The sequence below is a fragment of the Blennius ocellaris genome, assembly GCF_963422515.1.
Source record: "Blennius ocellaris genome assembly, chromosome: 14".
In the NCBI taxonomy this organism is placed as follows: Eukaryota; Metazoa; Chordata; class Actinopteri; order Blenniiformes; family Blenniidae; genus Blennius; species Blennius ocellaris.
In genome coordinates, this window is record NC_137663.1 from 18011804 (window position 1) to 18038810 (window position 27007).

A 27007-nucleotide genomic window follows, 5' to 3' on the forward strand; every position below is an offset into this window, starting at 1 on the left:
AAAAAGAAAAATGATAGCACAGATCATTTCTGCATATTGGTTTTAATCATTATTAATGAAGAAATGAGGCCAAACATTAAAGGGGCCAGAAAATCAGTGTAGAGGTTGTTGGGGTTCATGAATAGATCAGCAAAATGTCCAGTTGATGCCTCACAATTGTAATTGGCACATTATTATTGTAACCTTGAGGTTAAACGGCGATTAAGTCTTATTGTAGTCAAGTTTACCAAAGTGTTATAGTGGGATAATCACCGGTGCTGTGGGAAGTGAGTTTGCTGAGGAAGCTATAGTACGCCCTGTCAGATGGTAGAGCCGCATTTCTAGACGACATTAAATAAAACATGTAGAAATCTGTGGCTTTATCTCTGCCACTGAAGAAGTTTCGTTTTAATGAAGCGAGGTCATGTTTTAAATTCAACTTTGTTGGGAAATTACCTCAATTCAACTGTGTTCCCAGGCTATAATTATCACATTATATAAGATGCAGTTTGATCATCATTATGCTAACTTTCTGTTACTGTGGACAGTCGGAAATCCTATGTGGTCCTTTCAGATGAAGATATTAAAAAGGTTAACCTGATCTACAGCTCCCCTGCAGAGGCACTAATCGTTTCCATAATGTGATTTATAGTGGAACTGATTTGTAGTGGTTTGGTTGAAAACAATACGTGCTATTGTGCAAGAAACTGAAAATGTATACTTGATTACAGTTACAAGCTCCTTTTTTGTAGTTATTCTGGTCTGTTTATGTTAATCAGACATTATCAAAGTCTGGCATTTTAAAAGTGCAGATACTCCCACAATAGGAGTACAATCTTCAGCAAAATATTGAACTTTTAAGAGCTGTTCTTAAAAAAAAAAAGTTGATCTATGAACTTTTGAGAATGATGACAAGCATAAAGAAACTTATCAATAAGTGCTTTGCCAATTTTATAGTAGTAATAACTTCCTTTCATGTTACTGAGAAAAATAATGGCTCCATTATATTACATTGCGTTATAAAGCTTTATTCTATTTGCAATACCACTCAGAATCTGAGCATTTAGGGGCCACCCAGTACTAATAATTAGTTTGATTAAATGTTGATGTGAATAGATTGTAACATAACTTTTTCAGACAGTTGGTTGAGTGTGGGCATAAAAACAGCCCCTCAGCCTGTACTCTTATAATTAACTTGCAGGCTGATGCTCGGTCATGTTGCAATCTTTCTCCTCTCAAAATCCCTCCACTGTTGCTTGTTCATGCCACCACGGTGTCATTTTGAGTGTAGAAACCTGAAGACCCTGTAATAACCTCTGTCACTCAGAAGTGAAATATAAACACAAGAGTCCCAACTCGGTAAGTCCAAAGTCGATATATGAGCCGGGGCACTTAATAGTCTGTAAACCATTCATTTTTAATTAAAGCCAAATCAAGGTCCAAACAGCTGTATATTTTAGCATGTTTTTAACATTTTGACTTATTAACTATCCAATTTGCACTAAAATTATCATTAAAATTGCCGTCAACTCTCCCAGTCCCATCAGGATCTTTTCCTGCTCTGCCTGTGTGTAAGGAGGAGCATGAAGAAGAAGAAAATGTTAATATATTCACATAAAACAGTTAATTCCCGGTCATTGAAAAACAGATTTTTCCATTTGACTTTTTCCCATGTAACTTTTATTCCTCTACCAAAATGGCACACTCTGCTATGTCACAAAATTACACAGTTATTACACATTGTTGTCAGAATAAATTGACATGTTTGATATGTTTTTACAAGAACATCAGCATGTGAAACAGTACTGTACATAGTCTCTTCAGTCCTTCTTGGGTCAACCTCGAAACTGTCTAATCTGGGAAATATTCACATATATTTTCACCCATAAAAGAACAGTTGTTATTTTTTACTTTTCACCTCAATACAAGCCATGTTTGATGTAAATGTTCTTTACATAGTTTACAAATATAAACAAAGGTACTATAATGTGAAAACACATGTAAAACACACATGGCGTCGTTAAGGCCAGAGTGCACTGGATGCAGTTGTTGACGCTTGGACACGCGGCCGCGCTGCATTTAATGCTTTATGCCTCACAGCAGCTGAGACCTTTGAAATAGCAGCACCACCATTACAGCACCCACACCATGATGGGTCATGTTTCTTTAGCGTGTTTATTCACCGGCATTTCTCCTTCATGGTTAGGTTTATAAATCTGAATGCCACATGGTCCTCCACTCGGACTTGTTACTTCGCTTATTCCGTCCGAATGTTTTCTTTGCACCGACTGCGCTCGTCGTCACACTTCACAGCTTCGCTAACTGACCTTTTTCCTCATCCTCTTCTTGGGCTTCTCTCAACAAGAATGTAGTTATAAAAAAAAAAAAAAAAAAAAAAAACTCTGCATGATGTCATTTTACCCTGAAGTGGGTAACAGTCACTGTAGGTTGACTTACAACATCCAGTCAAAAAGTCCAAGTTTGACTTTCTTAAACTTTGAAGTGAGGATGGGCCTGCGCTCAGGGGAAAAGAGCATCAAGTACATTTCTGCCTGTGTGGTGTCAAGCCAAAACCAAAGTTCAGCCTTCATATCATATAAACCAGCATGTAAACAAGTCCAGAAATGAGGCAAAGGATATACGCTGTGGGATCATACAACATCACCAGGTTATATTGAAATTTAGCATCACCAATAATATTTACAATGACCTTCACCATAGTGGGTTTTTTTTTTCTGTCTTTCATAACAGTATAAAACTTTTTGTGGGGATCTCAAGATCTTACTGTATTATATGAGTTAATCCCTCGACAAAAAAACTGGACTATACTTCTCTTTACCTACATCCCTGCAGCGGTATAATTTCACAGCAAAATGAGCCGTAAGAGGGGAAAAATCATTAACATCAGCAAAAGATATTTCAGGCAGAGAGAATGGCTCAATGTGTTGCTCAATGATCAGAGCAGCCAGCAGGCGTTACAGCCTCCTGTGTCCGTCCCTATCGCTGCATCTCGCTCTCACAACATCTAAAGTACATGACGTGGAAGGAGCACTAAAAACACATCTCCTAAGGACGGAAAAAGTGAGAGGGTATGACAGCAGTAAATTGGCTTTTTCCTCCCCTGAGCCTTACTCGAGACTTTTCCCTGCGTGCTGAGCAATTTGAATTGTGCTGTAATTGCTTATGTTGCTTTTCTCTCCTCATCATTTGCACTGTAAAATTTTTTATCTTATTACTTTTGCCCGTGGTGGAATCCTCCGCTGCTTCTGCTGCTGGTGGTCGGGATAATGCAAAGTTGCATGTTAACATAAGCAGGATGACTTTTGCTGTCTTGTTTTCCGAGGGGAGGACAGAAAAAGTGAGAAACAAGCCACACATGATGTGACAACACAAAACTTTGCATCTTATCACTTCTTAAACAAAAAAGCGTCAGTGCTTTTCTTTCTTTCTTTTTTTTTTTTGTTAATGGCAGAAAGCAGCTTACGTGCGGTGCGGTTTCTTATTAGCTTGTTGCAAAGTGGATTATCTTACTCGACCACAGAATGAAGGCAGGAGAGGAAGAGCCGAAGGGGCAGCAGAGAAACGGATGTGACATGAGTCATGAAATAGAAATCAAAAGCCGTGCTCATGCCTGGTTGCAGTGGAGTGGGCTGGTTATGGTTTTTGGGAGCACGTATAGTGTATGTGGCCTTGGGCGATGTGCTTCTTGTTAAAAAGGGGGGGGGGGTGTACTTTGAGCGTGAAGCGGTCTCCAGATAGAGTATTTGCCCAGACAGCACTTCTCAATTCACCCGTGCACTCGTGTATCTGCTCACGTTGTTCGCCTCCTTTCATAAGAGACGACTCAAGCAAAAGACACAGTCGATAGTGCAGGATACTGACATGCTGAAGCTCGAGAGCACAGACAGAATGGTAAAATAAAGTCGGGATATAAAAGGAAAAAAAAAAATGAAAGCATTTAAAATAAGGGCATTTACATTTACTTTTTTTTTTTTTACAGCTGTCCTCTGTGTTGCGTTCGGAGCAGTGAGATGGATTTGACAGCGCCGGTGAGTGTAAAATGTAAGTGGAGAATGAGGTGAGGGCTTCAGTAACTCCAACACGCCCAGTCCAGAATTAATGCAGGCAGCAGCAGTAATGGCAACACAGGTAGCACTCGGCCTGCTGCTCCCCGCTGACTCCCCCGAGCGCCGGATTCAATGTTAGAGTCCTTCTCTGAATACGGCGGGATGACGTTAAATTCGTCGCTCGCTTCTTCCTCCGGTTCCTCTTCCTCACTGTCCTCCATCTGTAGGGGAAGGAAAAAAAAAACATGGAAAGAGTGATTCTTTCAATTAACAGGAGTGGTGAAGCGTGGAGGAGTGATCCGCAGGAGGGAGAGGGGAGAAAGTGCACATTACTACAGGATTCTAAAGTACATGTGAAAATATCCTGAAGCAACAGCCAAAACAAGCAGAAGGCTCATATCAGAAAGAAAAGCACAGATTATATCAAAAGTTGACAAAAAGAAAAAAAAAAACGTTTTTAGAGGTGAATCTTCTTAATGACTTATATGCAATACAATGAAGGCTTTAATATTGTTGGTGAATAGAAAAAAACTCTTTGGAAATAGCAGCACCACACAGGAAGGTGATGACTGACAGGGATTTATAGTAACTGTAACTGTCAGAACAATATCCATTGGCTAAAGTTCAAATCGATACCAACATCCATCTAATAGTTGCTTGGCCCAAAACGAATGCATTCAACTGAAATAATAGATATATGCTGCTGAAACATCCAGTGTAAAGGCTATGTATACCTGACACTGACACTGGAGGAGGAAAACCTCATTTATTTATACTAAACTAACTCCCCAGCTCACCAACACGTTTGACCTCTCTCTGTGAAAAAAAAAACCTCTAATATTAGCCTCTACCCACAGTATCTGTGATATAATAGCAGCGATATGAAACGTTAACTCACATTCAAGAGAGCTGTCGGCATGCTAGTTTATCTCAGCTGTTTTGTTGTCGTTTCCTCCCATTCCTATTAATTCATAAAATTATAATTCTAAGTAAAACACAGCTGAAAGAGCATCTACAACATTAACTAATGTAACTTCAGCTGAATCGGTCATTAGTCCAACCCACAGCGTGCTGACAGCTCAGCTAATGCATCACAGCATTACCTTAGTACAGCAATGTGAACTTGATTGAGACAGGCCGAACTCGGGGTTGTGACTTTCACAAGTAAAGATTAGTTTCATTTTCAGTAACTAATGAAACAACTGGTCTGCTTTTCAGGCAACAAGTAACTATAATCGGGAACTAAGCTTCAGTAACTGTTCATATGTCGTGTTGCATTAGTTTCTCTGCAACCAAATACCAGTACATACAAAAACAAAACCTGGAGCCACTTTTTGTTGTATATATGGAAATACTGAGATATATCAAGGCTCAGTAAGTACTTTACAAGTGGTTAAATAATAATTTTAAAAAAAGCCAATAACACAACCATTCTTCTTCTTTGAAACATTAATTACATATTATGTGAAGGTTATGAGAATAATAACAGACTTGCTCTGTGACGGATCCAAAATGCAGCAGCTTTTTTATTCTAGATAAACATGACATTTAAAAAAAACAATATTGAAGGGGGCCTTAATTAATCTACAACTTTCTGTATCTGGTTGTAAAAAATTGTTTTGACCCAACTGGTGAACCAGTGTCTGGAAAATCTGCAGAAGTTTTAAGAACAAGGGACGCTCTCAGACTTTGAAAGTTGTGGCAAAGTGCAGTAAACACTCACACACCCACAAAGAGTCAAACAGCAGCAGTCCTCTGAGGTAAACTTTCACTCCTGTTTTCACAGGACTTGGCAGGTACGTAGTTCATGTCAACTTATAGACCCTTTTCTCTGTTTGTTTAGTTGTTTTTTTATCAGTGACATCTGTGTCTTCCTGCTGCAGTCCCACACTGACTCGAGTTAAGATCAAGGCTCTTGGATGCCAAACCAACTCTTACTGATGTCCTTCTTCCTTTTGTCACCGAGGGTAGTTGTTTGAAACTGTGGCGTATGTTTGAGGTCACTTACTCATGAAGGAGGGTGAATTTGGGACAGATCAGACAACTCATTATATATCATTTATGAACCATAGAAGAAACACCTAACGGCAAATGATCAGGGTTTATCAGTTTGTGCTGAAATCCATCCAAAACTCATAAAATAAAACTGTAAAAATCCAGTCAGTGTGAGCGACTGGGAAACATTTTAATTGCTTGCACAGCCAAAAGCAGTAATGTCTCAGCAGTGGCCGTGCTCCTACTGGTACATCCTTCAGCAGCAGGTCAGGGCAGCTCACTGCAGGATGTGTTCGTGCACCATTGTTGAGGATATTGACAAAACAAAACAGGGAATCACACTCACCATCATACCACCGTACACCATGTGACCAGAGGTGCAACACTATTTAAAACCTTCAACCACACATGATGATAAGTTGTATTTTTCCATACAGGTTTACACCCCAGCTTTAATATAAGGCAATCTTTTCAGTTTTGCCCTATAGTTTAAAATTGGACATATTTCGAGTTGATTCTTCGATGGCAGTGAGGACATATTGAAAAAAACAAATGTAGCCTTTATTTGAGATCTGTCTGCAATCCATCCAAACTTTTCACTGACATCATAACTAAGGGAGAACCTATTTCTCCTGGTACGTCAGTTTTCTTTTGAATGCTTTTCAGTATTTTTTTTTTGGCACGTTGGATTAGTTTTCAGACTTAAAATCAAACGGAGCAAAGCTATAGATGTTTTTGTTTTACATGTTCAGGTAATTACTCATGAAAGCCTGTTTCTCTGACATAATTCAAACACGGTGCAGATGGATCCTGTTTGTTAACTGTGTATGAGGATGTCCTGGGAGGGCTTCTTTGCTGTAGGATGAAGAAGGAAATGTGAAATGAGGGGGGATTAAAGTGAGAGAATGGGGAATATGGAGCAGATGGGTGTGCATACATGAATATTAACAGTAAGGGTTGAGTTTAATGTTGCAAACACCTACGGCTAATCCTCAGCCACAATGAGAAAGTAGTGGTGGGAGCAGGGAGGGGCGGGGGGGGAGGCAATATTCTGAGGTTATACAGGGAGCTACCGGGCACAGCTCATTGCTGCTATCCCGGGTGAAACGTAGGCGTTACAACCTGATACACAGTCCACCACTTCTTCAGCTGAACCTGTACCAAGCATGTAACATATGGTAAGACCATGTGGAAGTGGCAAATACACTCACACTGTTGAATTCGGGGAGCGTGTTAACGGCGCCATGGACCCTCTCCTGGAAGACGCGCGGGGTGGGCTGAGAAGCTGGCACGGGAGTGTTTTCCACCGGAGGAGGTGCGGAGACTCCCATGGAGCTGATGGCATTGCCTGAAACACAAACGGCAGGGAGCCATGTTCATTAGGTTCACATCATTATTCATTTTTGAAGCTTCACCAAAAAGTATTTTCTGTGACTTTCTGGAGCCACCAACTCCACAGAGACTGAGCAGGAATCGACAAAATGTGAAAGTCTTAGTATGTTGGTAAGAACACTACTTGTATTTAGGTCACATCTTCAACCTTGATCCACACTTTGGTTGACTTTGGATGGAGGAACATAGAATTTGAACAAAACTTTGTTAACTCCCACAGGATGGAATGTAATTAACCCCTGAAATCTTCTGACTTAGGAGAGGAGGACCCACAGCCATTCCTAGAATCAAGCCGGGGGTTTTCATTTACAACTCTAACTTGGGTTTGGTGGCTACAGAGGATGAGTGTAAAGATGTCTTTTCGACTTAATAAATATTGCTGAACTACAGGGCGATAAGGGTAAAATCCATGTTAAATCCGGCTTGTTAATAGTCTGCTGTGGATGTCACCTGAGACATGGAGGAAACTTTTACCACATCTGCTGCAGGAACTGGCTGATTGCCTGTCCAGATGTTGTTAAGTTACTTTTCAGATTTAAGGGGGGGTAATTATATATAAAAGAAAAAAAGAATTAAAACTTCACCAATGATTTTCCAGTGAAGTCAAAGTACAGATATTTATTACTACTTTTGTGTGCTTTATTCAGGCAATCTCTGTTAATTTCCCTTTATCATTATCCTTTAACCATTAGGACAAATAACTGCAAAGTTCCGACACAAAAATCGGTTTGTGAAAACACTTTGTTGTAACTGTGCATTGAAGCAATTGAGCTTTTGAGACTCCTTCACCCCTTCTTGTTTATTTAACAAGACAAGATTAATTTAGTTTCAATCAGATTTGATTTCATTGACTCTGCGGAGCTTAGAAAATCCTCTTCACATTTGGCAGCCAGCCGCACACCTGGGAAAATGTCTCTCGCGTTCATTTATTTATAAGAAAACATTACGGTTCAACGCTTCACCCTCTCCATCATGCAATACAGCTCTCCTCATTTGAATGCTGCATTAATGCACATTATAAAATGCTCACTTTGATCAACACCTCAACGTAACTTTGGCGAATACTCACATTTCACAGCCGAAAGGTAATATTTCTTTTGTCATTTTTTGACAGGAAGATTTTTTGCGTATAAGTTAATTACTGTGAATTTGAGGAGTTTGGTAGAACGTTTGGACACATTTGTATGTTGTTTGGTTATTTTGCAACTTAAATGTTCAACACCAGTGAATACACTATAAATGACCCCACAACACATGCACTGATTACACATTTACTGACGTTTTAACTTAGAAAAACAAAGACAGAAAGAACAAGTTTTTTGAAATAGTCCTGGAATTGCATTCGTTAGTTTCAACCTGCACTTCACTGCACTGCAAAAAGATTTACTTCTGAAAGAAATCATTACATTAGATGCACAGGTGTGAGACATTACATTACATTTCAGATCATAATATGAAAATAACACTGAAAATTTTTGTGAACAAATGTATGTAATGACAGACTCTTTTAACGTGTGTTAAATAAGTGAATTGATTTTGGAACAAAAATGTAGATGAAAGGGTTTTGTATGGAAATTGTTCAAGTCGTGACTTGAAGTAGTAGTGTGGATTGTATGGTGCAAAGAAGAAAAGAAAAAAACCAGCCGCTCTGAAGTGGTCACCGTTGGACACCAGTGTACTCACGCAGACATGTGTTGGTGCTAAACATGTGCAGGATGCGCTGGCAGCCCTGCAGCTCATTCCCGCTGCCCTCACACGTGCACCACTGGGACACCTCTGTACTGCTGTTGCTCACATAGTTGGGAGTCATGATAGTCCCTGGATACAGACAGAAAGAAAGAAAGAAAGAAAGAAATGGAAACTTCCATTAAAGTAAATACGTTTTTAATTTCATCACACAAATCGACATCAAGAAAGTGTCCTTCTACCAACAATGTCAGATGCCCTGTGGATCCTCCATCCCCCAGTTCACAGGTGAAGGAAAATTACTTTTTCAGTGTGAGAAATTGAAGAAAATCATATTAAACGATATCCCTGTGTTATTTTCTTTTTCTTTTTTGGAGCTACTGCAAACATGGCTCGGAGTCATATGTACCTGTGCACATTCCCAGAGCGGCAACTTTGCCAGTGGACCATTTGTGAAACCCCGCAGAGTTACTTTGTACCACCAAATGGACCTTGTATAGGCTGGAATCTTGCTGTTTGACACCTGCCGATAACAGGTCCTGTGAGTGGCCCTCAGCCTTTCTTAGCTCTTTAATTTGTTTTCCTCCATCTCACCTATGAGTCCAGCGTAGGCCTTCAGGCACATGGCTCTGCTCTCGCGCATACAGCCAGAGGCAGACAGAGGGGAGGGCTGGCAGTTGTGTTGAAAATCAGCAAATCGGGATCTGAAATACACACATGCACACACATGGTGGAAGCACAGGAGAGAAAACCATGTCAGCAAAGAGAAAATAAATTCATTTGACAATTTTAAGACAGCATTTCAGGTTGCCACTCAATCAAAACAACAAAAGCAACACAAACAACAAGGTAGGAGGAGCACAAAACACTAAGGAGGGAACGAGAAGTATTATTACAGAACTTCAGCCCATGCAGTTTCAACAATAACAATTGTTAATCAACAATAATTACTGTGCCAATATGGTGAAGTTTTGAAACCAACAAATTGGGTGAATCATCAAATGGTTTTCACCAACTTCTTAGAAAACCCTACAACAAAATTCCCACTGAAAAACAATAATAAACCATCTCTAAGAATGACTAAGGTCTGTTTTGAGCGAGAAATTGACAGCAACACATTGAATCTGAAATTTCATTCAAACTTACTGCTTCACTTGATTTGATCAGAGCTTCGATTTCTCTCACAGATTTACCATAGCTGTAAAAATGTACCTTTTGAGGAGACCTTTGAGTTCATATTGCGTTTGTATGCATGGGTTGTTAGTGTGCCACTCTAACCTCTTCCTCTCCAGCATAATCCAGAACGTTTACGATGCACAGCTTTATTTGAACTGGCAGCTAATTGTATAAAGTGGCACCGAAACTCCAAGACCTCCCCATTCATTGTAGCATGGGGGGTGTTAACGCTCTCCCTGGAACTCTAACCTCCAACACGCAAAATCATAGAGGCATGAAATTTTAAGGTATCACAGAGATCCAGTGTCTGGAGTTTTTCCTCTCGGTTCTTTTACTATGAATTTTTAATGGCTGTCTGGGTCCTTCGTTCTTTTTATCTGACTCGGGGTGGCCCTTCGAACCGTCCCCTCTGCCCCTCAACCTCTGGCGGTGATTTAGCACTTTTACCTCCTCAAATATCAGTATTTATTCAGCGAAGCTGCCGTGTTTCTCGTGATATGACTGAGGAGAAGTTGACTCATTGTTCCTGGTTTAAACTCTTGACTGTCGGACCATATTTGAAGCCATTCGGGATGTCTGCCATTATTAGGAGGGCATCACAGACATTAAAGCAGCGACTGCTTTGGCAGACTCAAAATGTTGTTTTTTTTTAGATATTTTCATCTGCTTAGTCCTAATTAACATGCATTTTGACTATAGAGTTTTTATACGAGAACCATCGTAGGAGCTTTAGTTGTTTTGACCGCTGGACCCAGTGTATAAATTTAGTTCAGGAGGTTTTTTTTTTTTTTTTTTTAAATCTACAAAAATAGCCCTGGTTGTCAGGGTAGTACATACGAAAGGTTGTGAGCAGGGAATGGGATATGCAGTGCTGAACATATACAATTATATAATACTTATGGGATTTAAGGCAATGCAAAATGCCACCAAACATGTAATTTTATTTAGCACTTTGACTCGTTTCCATTTGAATCATAAAAAATTCTAAATCCATGAAGTTTATAAAAGGATAACGTCTTTACGAATAACTAGGTCTGTTAATCGATTAAATGTATTGCCAAGTCCAAAGAAAAACAACTGTAAAGTAGTTGTTTTAGTAAAGTAATCCAAAGATATTTACCTCTTGAACTCGGAACTTAACAGCATTTTAGTCAACTTTATCTGAGACGAAATGTGCTGAAGTACAAATAGTGGTTTGTCTCAGTCTGTTAACTGTCGCTGCATTGGAGGAGGTGAAGCCCGAGTTACTTTGGTGTTGGCATCTAAAAATTCCAACTCACACAAGTTTTAAACTGCTTTCGACTTGACAACTGAGTCATCGGAACAAAACCTGCAATTCATGCCAATTCCACATGGAAAATGACCCATTCAGCTGATTTTATTTTTTGAAACACTGAGTCTCCGATGAATCAAAACTGGACAGGTTTCATACTTTTACTAGTTTGTCTGAAAAGTATGAACACAATGCTTAATTTGATGTCGTTGGCAGTTTTTAGACGACAATCGCTCTTCGCCGTAGAAGTGTTAAAGCTGATTTTCAATCTGAAATAGTTTTTCAGAGCACACTCCAACCTGCAGACATGGGCAGAGAGAGACCTGCTGTTTGTCAACATTTTCTCAAGTGTTTCTCATCCACAAAGCCTCGAGTTGTTCTATTTGTTCTCTCAACTGTTGGGCTGTAACCGACTACTTTTCTGTTTGCTTTTTCATGTCTACATTGGGAAAAATAGCCCGGAGCTTCAGGTGTTTATCTATTAAACATGTGCCTCTCAGTGAAGAAAAAAAATAGGTATTTTTTCATTTTCTGCTGAATTGATTCAAGGATTAATCTGTAATCACAAAGCAGATACATGGAACAGTGCATTTTGACACAATCAATGCATTAAATCTGTTCCCACACTCTTCTGCATGCATGGTTCACGTGCATGCAGAAAAATAGAAACATTTGTCTGGTGTTGCTTTAAACCTGTAACTAGTAATGCAGTCATTGGGGTGTGTATTGAATTACTGTAAGTTTAAAATAATTCTTTAAAGTGTTTTTCAGTTGATCATAGATTACATGTATAATGTTTTCTTTTTATTACAGATGAACTGTTTTGTACATTTTTGAACAATCAGTGGAGTACAAACAAAACTCTTCCCAGTTAAAAAAAAAAAAACTGCTACTGCTATAAAGATGTGCTGCAGCTCTGAACTAATAAAAGAAAAATACTCCAGGCATAAATCCATTATCCATGTGAAGATTTCACCCACACCGAGCCTTGAAACATATTCCCCCAACTCTTGCTGGAGAAAGGAGACATTCATGCTATAACCAAACTTGACCTTTCAGCTAACAAAATGAGTAAAAGCCATAAGTTATGCAAGTAAGTTGAATGTTATATTTCACTGGATGTCCTTCCACTGAGATGAATCATTGAGCTTAGACATATCACTATCAGGCAGAAAGAAACTGGAAAATCTAACGGAGGCACTGAGTACATGTCCTTGCTCATGACTCATTTACAATGATAATTTTTGACATCTGAGTTGTTTACATCAGTGAGTGGTCCTCCTCACTGTTTTTCTGGTGCATTGCTGCATTATCAATGAGTGTGAGGAGGAACACCACCACCACCAGTTGAACAGCACGAGTGTTCATTTCCAATGTTCTCTAATCAACTAGAAAATGTATTTCATTAGTCTCGCCCCAGCACATCTTTCTTTTTTGTACTACTGGAATAGGATTAGAATTACTTGATCCAGCAATGAAAGTAAAGGTGATTCTATGGCAAAGTACACTATGATACATCTGAAGCTTTTAAAATGTGTAAGTATGAATATGTACAATCCTATACTCAGATTAAAATCATTCGAATATCCCGGACTCATCGATAATGTAGGGGAAGCCATGTTGACATGGCCTACTTCATGAGCACTGCAGGAAACATGTGTCACAAACGCCTCATTAATACTGAATCAACTGCCTGTAATGCTACAATTATCCAAAAGGCCTGGGATGCATTCTCAGCCCTAAATAAACATTAGATTAGCTTCGTGAGAGCTGTTTGCTCCCGTATGCATGTTAGTTGTTTATCTCTGTTCATTTGTTGTTTCTTCTCAATATCATTAGTTCATGAATTAGATGAAGTGCGTACATTCAAATAGTGAGTAGTGTATTTTATAGTAGTGCGGACATTTTTAAATGCGTGACAAGCTTTGCAAATACAGCCCATTAAATCGAATGCAAGTTATTATCCCAAGGAACAAGTTGCATTTTATTTGAAAGATGTCATTACTAACCAGAGGTGAAATTCACACGTAGCAAACACTGACAGTGGAATTACTACTTTTTTAGGGAATTGAATGTTGGCTTTGTGCTTTTTTGAATTTGTATTCAGGTTTGGAATTTCACTCACCTACTTTCATCCTTTAAAATTTCAACTCACATAAATCTGCATTTTTAGGGCCAATGGGGCTTTTTTTTAACCTCCTTTGGGGAAAGTGACAATAAATGATCACATCTACTTTTTTTTTGCTTCTTTAAAAGTAACAGCTAAAGGTTAATAACAAGTACAGAAAAAAAATACCTTTTTCTACTACTACTACTAATGCTAGTACTACAACTACTGCTTATAGGAATACATTCATTACTATATTCATTACATTGAAAATTATATTTATTTATTTATTTTCTGTAAGTTATGAATCAAAATGTCATTTAGGTCAGTTTTACAAATAACTTTTATTGTATATAAGTAACATTAATTGTATTTTTAAAGACTGACCATGAAAAGTAATAAACACTGAACAGAGTCGAACTTCTCCATTTCCCAGCGGCATATACAGGGTTAAATGCAAGCATTCCTGTTTCATACTTATATTTGTTTGTCGTTGTTGTTTAGAAAAAAAAAGTATGAAAGCATGAATTTATGCTACAAAGAGACATGTCGCATGTTCTCCTTGTGCATGGGACTTCTCCAGGCACAAAGGCCCCAAACACCTATTTAATGTTCATTTGCGCTTCTGAATTGCTTGTAGGTGCCGATGTGTGTGACTGTCTATCTATTTAAAATGGTACTGATGGGTGGGCTTGGAACCTTTCACTCTTTTGCATGTAAATTAAAATTCAAGCAACAAATTGTAAATAAATAAATAAATGTCAGAAATTGTCAATAATACACTCCAACAGCCACCTTACCTACAGAGCTCGTCTCTGGAGCAGTAGTTCTGCAGGCTCAGGCAGTTGGGCTTGCCCGCTTTTTCCTCTCCTCGCACATTTTCTTCGTAGGAGCACGATGGGACGATGGTCTTCCTCCTGCGCTCTCCACACAGAGTGTCCGAGCAGGGACAGAAGAGCAGAGCAAAGCTGTACTCCTCTGGCACACGCTCCAGGAAGCGTCGCAGGGCTTTGTGGCATTTCTGGCGGTTACAGCTGTTGTCAGAGACTGTCGCCCGCTTCGTGCAGGCCACAACATATTCTGACCGCAGGGAGCCACATTTCTCATACAGGCCACAGTCCTGTGCAGCCTTCAGACACTGGTTTTGGCCGTCCACGGAGAGCGAGGAAGCTGCGTGGAAGAGTTCGGTATGAAAACAGTACTGTCTACCACAACACACAAAATATGGTCTTTCCTTCATTTACGACGTTAAAGCTTACCTGCCATGATGGAGGCCATATGTGACATTTCTAAGCTCCTGACCAGATTGAGCTTCAGTTCTTCATATGGAGAAACGTCATATTCATCGTAGGCTGAAACAACAAGCACAATAACACATTGGGAAGGTGGGAAGTCAAAGCCTCTCTGCACACACAGATCCTTCTGCTTTAACCTACCTGCAAACCGTACAGTCCAGTAGACCCTGAGGCAGTGTTCCTCCCTGCGAGAGCCACGTTGACATTTGCAAACTTGAAGTGGGCGATAATGCTGCAAGGAGTGCTGGGCCTCCAGGCACTCCATACGGGCGTCAGAGCCGAGCGGAGACACGGCCTCCTCGGCCGCGCAGTACTCCAGAAGACGGTAGATGACCATGCAGGACTGCTCCTGAATGCAGCCCTGCTCCGCCACCAGGCAGTCTAAGGATGCTGATGCTGGCATGCTACCTGGAGGCAATGGCAAATGGATAGTAAATCGTTTATGATCCCACCAACTCAACAGGCTAAATAAATAAGCTTTGACTAAACCAACGGGGCAAAGTGACTCTCCGCTGCAGCGCGGGTTACTTTTACACCCAACCAGGAAGATTAAATAGAAAACACACGCGTGTAATAGAGTGGCAACGTGGGCAAAACCCCAGGGCTCCCACAAGAAAGGAGCGAGTCCCGAGAATAATTAAACAACACCACAGGGTTGTGCTGTGGTCCTGATTATTCCATAATTATTTCTTCATCTTCTCCTTGGGAGTCCTAGTTAACCTTTTACTTAATGTTTTCATGCACACTCTGACAGCGTGTATTTTTTTATCAGAGCACTGTATTTTAATTTTTCACAGCCTCTGCGTATATACTGACACCGGGAGCTCCAGTACGTGTCCATCGCAGCTCCTACAAATGCTCCAGCTGCATCACCTCACAATGTGGTACAATGAGAGCCAGATCCAACCATCGGCCTAATCTTTCTTATCGCTCACCACACTGCTGCTGGGTAAGTTGGCTCCGCACATGCTTTGCTACAATTTTAGAGACATTTTATGATTTTGTGTTGCCGAATTGTCACGTTTCAAACATGGTTTGTCTGCAAATCAGGTGTTGTTGTTAATCACTCTGTTTAATTGTTGATTTCACTTAAGCATTTAAGTAAAAGCATTATACAAAATATTAAAAATAAAAACATTTTTTTCATTTTAACATCCATTTTAATATATGTTGTAAGATTACACTGTAGGACTTCCACTTGAAAGACATGACTATTTATTTCCATTGTTCATCCCGTTAATTAACTTTCTACACACCAAGATTCATACAATTAAGGGCAACATTACTGCTGACATTGTTCCAATGTGTAATTTCAAGACAGAGTCTTCTGTTTAATTAATGTCAGATTTTTCCAAAAATATCACAGTGAACACATTAAACCTTTTTTAGATTGTCGCATACGAAATGTCACACCTCAAAATTGCTTTCACAGCTCCTTGCTGAAAAGAAGTTGTTTTTCAAACAAATAAACACCAATAGAGGCAGTTATGTGTAATGAAATGTGTTGTGAAACAGAACAAAATCCCACATATTCATCCAGATCAGTCAAAACTTCTCTGAATAGAACAAAGTTCAGTTGTGAGATGTGTTTTACAAGAGAATGGAAGGCTATGCTACATCCTGGTTAAAATCTGTTTGGAAATGGACACACTGTCAGTATGTGAACATATGTTCGAATAAAGAGGTCACCATTTCACAGATTATTAGCAAAATAGCTTTCATCTGAATGAGAGAAAGGGATGTTTTCCAAAAGCAAAGAGTCCAGGCAGGAAGAAAAGCTTCACCAAATATGGAGATTGGTCAATTAGAAGCTGCTGAACAAAACGGAGAAACACATTATGCCTAAGAGACGAGAAAAAGTCAAGCAGTCTTTTTATTTTTTCATGCATCAAAAGATTATACTGTTTAACACCTGAGGTTATACAAGTGTATGAACTGAAAGCAAGAGAAATCTTCCAGAATGAAAAACCACATGACATTACATGACTACTGTGGTTTTACAAAACACCAAAAACCATTGCAACCAGCAAACATGCAGACCTTATTGAAAAGAATGACAAAATATGTAAAGAAAAAAGCAAATGTGGTGCTTTTCCATGAGATATACTTAGCATCTGCATGTATATATGCTCATGGAAGCCCTGTATAAAAACACTGTTGTTTTTATTGTAATACACATCAACAGCTAGGGGCAAAACCTTTTGCAGCAGAGTCTCCTCCATTAGGAAAAAAGCTTTTCACCAGCGTCAGGCTCTGTCTCCACATGTGATGCCAGAAACAAAAACCAATTTATTCAGCACAACTCGGCACATCCCAGCGAAGCAACCAATATTTCTGCACCCAATATTTCTTTCACACAAAGACTCAACCTGGATACCGAATTCAGACAGTGAGTCACCTCCAATGTCCACCGTGAGGATGTTTTCCCTCTTCGATATACAGTCTGAAGGAAAATAGTTTTTATCTGTCAAAAGCCTCAGTAGATGGTACCCCTACAAAATATCTAGCTGGAGGATACTGAAGATTTACAGCGGCTGTCAGCCTACAGACATTAATCCAATAAAATTCCATCTTTCCAAATGTTCCGCCCATCACCCAACATTACATTACAGCAAGAAAACAACCCACGTTGGTCCATGATAATTAGACTTTTAGGCAAATTTGATTGTCAACGTGGGGTCCGGAATAACTGGATGTGAAAAACTACAAATCATTTCATATTGCTGATTGCTGTCCCGTGAAAAATATAATGCAGGAAGGCCAGGGGCAGCCTGAGGGAGAGGAGAAGAAAACTGAAAGCCCCGGAGCATTTCAGAAAAATTAATTTTCTCAAATGTGCCTCATAATTGTTCCCACAAATTATACTTTATCCACAGAAATGCTGAAAATAGCTTGGGTAGGCAATATATAAACACTTTTCCCCATTTCATCTAGTTAAATTTTGATATCCTGTCATTTTTTACTTTTAAAAACAGCAGGCGGGCAGGCAAAAAAAAAAAAAATGTGTAGTAGTGGTGAGAATAAATTGAGCAGATTTTCTTGTTCGAATTTAATGCCTGCCTGTTAACAAATAGCTGCACCTATTGTATTCTCACGTGTACTTACGCTTCAGTACATTATTCATCACACAAGCTCGTATACAAATACGAGCAGCATTGTGTTAGAATGGTCTCGCACTTCGATTAAGCCCCTGCTGACTGGCGGCACAAAGTGCGGCTGCAATCCAATTCTGCTGCTGCATGTTCTGCAATCTCACGCGCCACATGAGGTCCGCGTCTCACTTTGGGATGAGACATATCATAAACAGAAGCTACGCTTCATCGCTGCTGCAGGAATACTTCCAAAGCCACTGCAGGGACTCTGCAGGGGGGAGCGTTGGGAAAAATGGTAACACACAGGGCAATGAGTCATATTCACAGTGGAAGCTCGCCCAAGCTCCATGAAGGTGATGATTACCTGTCTGTCTGCCTATCTGTGCATCATGATACCCTGATAATTACACCAAAGTATTAAATCCCACAGTGTTTTTCTGCAATTTAAACAGGCATCATGTAATCTCCTGTTTGGGCAGCAAACGGTTTGTTCATTATTTCTTCTCAGTGTTTGCTCCCTTAGGCCTACCATTGATAAAGAGAGCCTATCAGCAGTTTTTAGTTTCCGAGAGTCTTTTGCGATGCTAACTCATGCACACACACACACAGACACATACACACACACTCAGACACAAAACACAGCCACACACGCGTCTACGCCTGCACTGATAACAAAAACCTATATGCAGGACAGAGCAGCTCTGTTAAATCTTGTCCAGCAGACAGCTCAGAAATATTTAAATAACTCGAACATTATTTAATGTCATGATGATAAAGAAGCTTTGGGCCCACATTATGCAGTTTGCTATGCAACAAATTACTGAAGTAAAAGCCCTGGTGAGGAGAGTTGTTGGTCTGAGCATGGGGAATATGTTTTTAAAGAGAAAAAAAAGGGAAGGAAAGTGAATTTGAGATGAATTACTGTGATATGTGAGGCATAATGCACTCTATTGATTTCTCACTGGGATGATTAATAGAATTTGTGAGGCAAAACTGATGAAGGTTAACGCCATGCACATGAAACCACACACGCCACATGTGACTTTGGGGACATGGGGAACATACTGGTCTGATGTATCCCTCTTAAATATGGTGTGTGTCTGTGCGTGCGTGCGCATGCTCGTTCACTAATGGGCAAACGTGTATTAACAGAAACAATGACACGAGTGATTAAACTAAGTTTTGTGTCATCAGATTTTCTTTCAAGTCTCCATCTTCTTTCTATAATCAGAAGGAATGGTTATTAATTTGTGACTCTGAACTCTCTGTATGCTTGCTTGCATTGTTTGTGTTTCTCTCTCCAGCCTCCAGACTATTGAGGTTTGGAGCAAACAGGTAGAGACAATTAATGGAATAAAGTGAAGTTCAAATGGATTTTTTCCAACAACTCAAAATCACATCAAACCTACAGGAATGTGCATATTGGTGGGGTGGTTGTGCCTCCCAACTCGGTGAGAATATCCCTACTTTGATTCTGAGTGAAGTGTGCAACTTCTCCCTGTATGTTTTCTCCCACAGAGCAATGACATGTGAACACAGTACGTCTGTATTGTCACAAAAACCAGCCAGAGTGAGTGAGTCAGTATGAAGATTAACACGCTAATTAACCTCAGGAGACCACCCAGAAAAAAATGTGGGACTACTAAATGGGAGAAAATGGGGAACAATACAGAACTTGTTCTAAGTCATAATAGACAATAACAATAACCCAGCAAAAATGAGCAACTGAAAACACAGAAACAAAACAATTCAACAGCTGCATCATTTTGTACTATTACATTGCACTGAATCATTTAAAACAAAAAAGTGATTTTTTTTTTTTTTTTTCTAGCTGGCTTATTGCTGAGTACACCTGAATTTGACCGACCACAGTGTGATTTGAGGACTCTTCCTGTGAAAATAGACGGAGGTGTTTCCACAGGAAGGACAGAGATAGTTATCAGTGCTGATTAAGGTGTACAAGGCCGCTTGTGGACACAGTCATTTCTGCTGAACTCTAATTTTTGTCAGTTTCACCTCTCAGTGCACCTTCTTTTAACACTGAACTTTCTATTGAGATTAGAAATGTGCTTTACAATTCGTTCATATTCTCTTTATTGAGAGAAGAATGCTGGCACAGGTCTGGGCAACCAGAGTCAAGCGGGTTACTCTTGTTGAAGCAGTACTACTTTGATTCTGGTGGATTTTATGGGGGACTGATTTTTCAGTTGTGTGTAATTTGCATATGGGGGATGCTCAGGAAACTGAACTCAATCCCGAGCAACGATTTTCACTCAATGCACCACCTGGAGGCATTCAGAGAACAGACTGAGCCCCACCACAGTGCAAGCCTTTCCTACATGCTGTAAACACTCTTTAAGGAACAATAGCAGTTTCCTTGATGTGTGACATTGAATATAACATATGTGCGTCTGTGTGTGTGTTTGCATCTGCAGGGATGTGGGTTTAAAATTGGATCTCAGTGCAAGAAGTGATCCTCATTGTTGTATTTTTGTGCAAAAGTGACAACTTTGGCCTGGATCAGAAAACAGCACCCGAGTTCACATGCATTGAAATCTGAGTCAGGAGAGGAGGAATGGCTCCTATGTTTGTAATTATGGCTCACACACTCAAGAGCAATAATTACGGGCACGACATGTGTGCAGGCAATCACAATATCGGACCCTAACAATTGACGTCAGCCTAAAATATTTCACTTTGGTCTATGTTAATATTGATTCAAGAGCCAGATGGCATTTATTTTTTATAACTGAAGCGCCATACATCTCTCTCCTAATAATGAACCATGTTTTTCTTGATCTTGATCCAAAACTCAACTGGGTTCGAACAACATTTTTATACAAGCCACAGAGTATGATTGGATGGTATCGAGCGGGGCATGTGTGCTTAAGCATCTGCATTCAATACACTCCCACTCATGTATTCAGGTTTCCATTGAATTTGTCATTCGTCTACACGTGTTTATACAACCTCATGCAGTTCTGCTCCCACTATTGTCACTTCGTCTTCTTCAGTCCCACCTTATTGCTGCACTTGGTGATGTATTTTTTTTTTTTTTTATTCAACCTCTGCCTTCAATATTTACCAAAACTCTCCACTCTGTACGCACATCTTTTTGGAGAGTCTCACGCAGGTCTTTTCACACAGATGGCAGCAATAACACCATCAACCATCATCTGTGTGGAAAACACATACTGCACAATCTCAAAAAAAAAGGGAGAAAAAAAAATCTGATCCTCCGCAAACTTCTTTCTGCAAATTTGATTGCAGATCAAACTTTCAAGCACCTTTTCACAGAATTGACCGAAAGTGGCAGGCATGCCAAGGCAGGTCGCGTCATTGATTAAGCCGCTGGTTGTGCACGCTAACAAGATAGGATCTCTGTTTGAGTGTGTTGTTTGGAAAGCCCAGCACGGCAGCACTTGCTTTCAACAGCTTTTATGAGCAGACCCCTTACAGGCGGCGTCGGGCCACGGGTGATGTGCAGGTGCTCGGCAGCCTCCAATGAGATACAGTCAGGAATAACCGAGGTGATAACTGTTCTCATCATCAGAGCTTCATGTCAGGTAATTGTTGAATATAATCTACAAGTTTTAAAAGGAAGTGGTGAGGCTTCACAAATCCAAAGGTCAGCACAGCACATGTGTACATGAATTACCACTTCATGTCTTGGTTCGATGTTTGCTTGGCGCCTCTGGTACAGGGATGATGTTTTATTTAATGAGCTGTGCCTGTGGATTGTGCAGCCGCATCACGCAGGCAACATCCCTCCGCTGCACTACAGGTAAAACGCATCAGGTGCTGCATCAGCCAGTCCGTGTGTCTACAGCCGTGTGGATTTTTCGGTCCTCTGCCTTCTGCTGCCCGATGCAGCCCTAAATTTCAATTTCAAATAATTTCTTGGCCAGACAGCGACACACGCGTGTCGACAGTTTCCATCAGGCTGCGGGTTTTTGTTTGTGCCATCAAGAGTGAGCGAGCGACAATCAAGATGCAGAGCACACACAAACAGAAGGAGGATAACCGGCATCGACACATAACTGATGCAAATCCACATTCAAGAAACATTTTTGAACACTTTCAGCTTGACATTGAGCACTCAGGTGTCATTGGGGCCCACAGTGCTCTTGATGTTATCACTTTAATGAAAAGATTTTCTGGATATAAAATGACTCAATAGAAAGTGTGTTTGTGTTGTAGTAATATTCAGCGGGCGTGCTTCCAATTTCGTATTTGTGTGTGACTCTCCGAAACGAGAGAGAGAGAGAGAGAGAGAGAGAGAGAGAGAGAGAGAGAGAGAGAGAGAGAGAGAGAGAGAGAGAGAGAGAGAGAGAGAGAGAGAGAGAGAGAGAGAGAGAGAGAGAGAGAGAGAGAGAGAGAGAGAGAGAGAGAGAGAGAGAGAGAGAGAGAGAGAGAGAGAGAGAGAGAGAGAGAGAGAGAGAGAGAGAGAGAGAGAGAGAGAGAGAGAGAGAGAGAGAGAGAGAGAGAGAGAGAGAGAGAGAGAGAGAGAGAGATGCAGGTGAGGTCAAAGAGTCAAACAGAAACTGCTCAACTATGTCTATGTTGCTCCTCCTAAGACCCTCTGTTGCACCACACAGGCTGAAAATGAGCTCTAATAAATTTATGACAACACTCTTAGGGCTCAATCACATCCACTAAATGAGGTACCGAAATAGCAGCACTCAATCAGCGGTTGCAGTCTGTACTGGGAATTCAGCAGTAATCTGCAGGGGCCTGGCAGCGAAGGGTCAAAGTGAGGTGAAATGTCATTCAGCAATAGCTTGCTTACTATAGATATAACTGGCAACAACTCCCGAATGCTCAAATGATCCCTTCAAAAGACATGTGGCTACAACATCCACATATTTCACAGGCTGTATGATTAAACAGCAGTTGTACATTTTGAGATATGTGCTGTTTTTGCAGGATCTCTAGAATTAGGGAAAATAGTGCATGGCACCGCGGCTTGACACAGATCAAGGCAACCTAAACAGTTCGTTTTTTTCTCCTCTGTGCTTTAGCAATGCATATCGTCGTCTCCCAACTCAATAGATTGCATTTACCTTGGAAATATGGGAAAAATATGAATGATCTGTGACATATTTGAGGCTAAGCACCATACAGATCAAGCATACGTCCAGCCAATGTATCAAAAAGCTTTTATATATGGTCCTTTTTTTGGAATCAATGCATTTTTTTTCTTTCATTTTAGTATTTTGTTGTCTCTCGATTTTTTTTCTACCTTTTAATTAATAAATTTTCCCCTTACATTCTAATTTGGGTATTCATATTTCTAATGGGGCACTTTGAACTGAAAGGTGGTCTACAGTTACGGCTTCTTCTTATTGCTGTCATTTTGTGTTCGGTAGTAGTGTTCAATACTGTTTATGAAGTGAAAATGGGATTGTGTTATGGTCCAGTGACATTTTGAAGCAGTGAATAATGAACAATGCTGTTGTCAAACATATGAGCCAAAATTCATTCGATGCATTTTTTAATTACAAAGAAGGCAGACTGGTAAGTAAGGAGCAGTACAAGATTGCTGAATTGTTACTGACGAAATATAAATTGGCATGAAATCCATAATGTATGGAGAAAGGATGAAAACATAAATACTAAAGGTCTAGGGTTTTATCACACTCTGCTACTTAAGTCTATCATACTCTCTTCTGCTCTGACCCCATGAGAGCAGATTGAAATGTATGTATGTATCACCTGAGTTAAACTGTCATTCCTCTGTTAAAGACATATATTGCCTTATTTCATAGATTATTTTTCTAAGTTTGGAAACAAACAAATGTAGATAAACCTGCAAAATATTAGGTTAGGTAAATGGCTCCTCAGCTTAGTAATATTATGCGTTATCAAGGTCATAGTACGTGATAGTTTGTGTAAACATAGAAGGTCCTGATGCAGATGTGGAACGTTGTTTCACATCTGTAGTCTGTATACGTCGACAAAAAACACATTCGGCTGACTGCTGTTTACTTCCACCGATCCTGCCACAACTGTGGAGGTCATAGAGATGTACAAGGTCAGAAATATTACAAAGTAGAAAAAACATTGTCGAATACAGTTCAGGGGTCAACTTCATTGATACAGAACCCATACACCTTGGCAGGTAATAATACTATATAAACAAAAAGAATAAAAACCAGAATATGCTGCAAATCCAGATCGTGGTCTGATTTCTTTTTTTTTTTTTTAATGATGCACTTTACCAAAATTTAAACCCAATATTTTCTCTGGCAATCAGGTGTAATGGCAGAACTCAACAACATGACAGACTATCTCATTTGCATGTGTAATGATTCAGATCTCGATTAATTAGCACCGGAAAATAACTGCTTTTCCTGGTGTGATTTCACCAAAGTGCTTGGCAGGTGGGTTTCACCCCCACCCCCCACCCCCCCACCCCACCCCACCTCCCTCTATACTGAGTGCTTGAAAGGTTTGACATTCACAAGAAAGCGTTAATCATTTCATGATACTAATCTCTAATGGGTGCCCTCACCTGACATTATCATCTGAATTCCCCTGGGTGCGGAGGAGCCGACACCTTCTGTACCACCGACACAATCACAATTACAGTATTTGCATGTATTTCTGCAGTGATGATCAGGTTGAGGGTAGTGGGGGCCAGATGTCATGTGAGAAATTGTCTGGTTGGTTTCCTCATCCTTAGAAAAACAAATAACTGTTCCATCAATATATATTTCAAGGAGAGTATGTAATTTTACAATTTGAATAACAACAATTAATGAAAGTACTTGTACTCATAATATCCACAATATGACTTATAAAGCTATATTTATAAAGTAGAGGGATCAAGTCTCTGGCAGACTCAAAAATAACTGTGCTGTAATTTTTTTTCTTTTTATTGTACACCCCCATCGATGACGTGTAATTTCCACCCTTGGGTGAAGGAGTTGTTTATTGCGTAAAGGCAATCTTATATGCCCTGTGTAAACAATAGCTCAAGTTACATGACCCGTAAACAACCACAACACTGGAGATCACTTCAAATGAGAAATTATTAGGACCGATAAAACTCAATACCAATAATCACAGACCAGCAAGCCAGCAAGCTTTATGCCCCACAGGGAGGCGTCTTATCTACTTGCAGCCAGAAAATTCTCTTCAATCATCAGAATTCATTTGACAGAAGCTTAATATGTGCATTCATGGTGGGAGAAGACTCCAGACTCATCTCACAAATGGGTCTTTTCTCATTTTACGTGCGGCAAAGACTAATAACACACTGACACCATGAAACTGCTCCCTCATGTTGCTGTCATGAAGTTATCAGTGTCGCCTCTTCAATTCAATCCTTCATCAACTCTTAATGTGCCTTTCATGTATGCTGTAGAGCAGAAAGCCTTTCAGTTTAACAGTTGGTGTGAGATATTTCCATAATCTGGGACACCAATATCAATACCTGGGAGAACAGATCAGCTCTCTCTGGAATGAGTCCAAGGCTGCAATAGCAGACATGAACCCATGATGTCATCCACATGTAAAATATAAAACTGCCGCTGCTCTAATGGATATTATACTGCTTCCATGGACATATTTTATGGCTCACAGGTTTAATACAAACCTGGACATGAGTAATGTATATTCACATTTTTTTGTCTTCATCTAAGTTTCATACTTTTAAAAGCACTTTTAATTTGAGTTAAAGAGAGTTAAAGAGAAGACTTTGTTCCACTTTTGGAGGATTTATATTGAGGTTGTTATGCAGTGTATCTGCTCTTTTGGGATTTAGAATCACTACAACAATTTATGTCATCCATATGGATGAGGAACCGAGATTGAATGCACCAGTTAGTTCCCAAGTTGTGCGTATTGCAAAAAGGAGGCATCTCTAACAAAAGAGACAAGAAACAAACGAGAAAACCCAACTGGGGAGGCTGCTCCTTACCATGAGAGAAGACATTGAGCAGGAGTCCAATGATCAGCATCCTGTCCGGTGACATTGGAGAGTTGGGGACTGAGAAACGCTGCGGCTCAGTGACCCGTCTCCTGCCACATCCAGCCTCCCTGTGCTCCTCCTCTGCTCCTCTGCTCCTCCTCTGCTGCTGCGCCCGCAACGGACTGAGGCGCGAGCCGGCGCACTCACGCTCAAAGTTGGCCAAAACTCAACCGGAGCGATTCAACTTATCGCGATTTTTGTTGTCCCACGCATGTCTCGGTGATCTCGATCTGGCGCGGAGGCATCGGGCAGATCTATGGACAAACTCTTATCCAGAAAGTTGCGGCGCCTCTGCGCGCTTCCCATCAGTCAGACTGAAACTCCGGGCGCGCCAGTTGTGTCGCATTTGCGTGCGCAGCTCCACAGTTGTCCAGCCGGAGTGGAGAGATCAGACTGTGGAGACTGCATGGCGCAACTGTGTTATAGAGCCACACTGTGATTGGACCCTGAAAAAAGACTGGATATGCCCCCGGGATGCTGAAATGTTTCCTGTGGGAGACCAGCTGGGTCGTGACAGCCAAGTCCAGGCATCAGTTTGATGGACAGCACAAGGTGCAGCCAATGCATTACACCAAAAGTCCATTAGTTCAAGGGAATCGTATCTGTGGCAAATTACCAAGATATTCACTGCATTAATAATCCATCGAATTAGATAATCGACTTTGGGGTGTTTTTAATGTGCTTATTTGTTGTAAATGCTGCATGTCTTCAAAGAAGTATCCTCTGAATAAACAGACTGGCTTTGAGTTTGAGACTGAACCTTTTCTGCAGGTATTTATACGGTATCAAACTGTATTCAGTGACAATTTACTTTTGAACTGAAGCAGAACAAGACAGTCCTCTGTTTCCATTTGAACCATATTTTCATGGCTCTTTTCCCCCACAGGTGCGTTCTGCTGAGGTGAGCTTAAATGTTGAATTAAATAGGTGCCCCGCTCTGCCTTGAGACCAAGCTGCAGCCTCTTGGTCT

General features: G+C 40.3%; 1 protein-coding gene across 1 annotated transcript; it reads right to left on the minus strand.

The window, feature by feature from the left end:
* Window positions 1-3757: 3757 nt before the first annotated feature.
* Window positions 3758-26041, minus strand: LOC308139292 (GDNF family receptor alpha-4-like; the record flags this gene model as incomplete). The annotated part of the gene is made up of 8 exons (XM_080508689.1): window positions 3758-4267; window positions 7253-7389; window positions 9117-9251; window positions 9714-9823; window positions 14476-14845; window positions 14935-15027; window positions 15112-15378; window positions 25987-26041. The coding sequence occupies 8 exons, from the start codon at window positions 26039-26041 to the stop codon at window positions 4067-4069; spliced, it is 1368 nt and encodes a 455-aa protein (XP_080364815.1). The 3' UTR covers window positions 3758-4066.
* Between the last annotated feature and the right edge of the window lie 966 nt (window positions 26042-27007).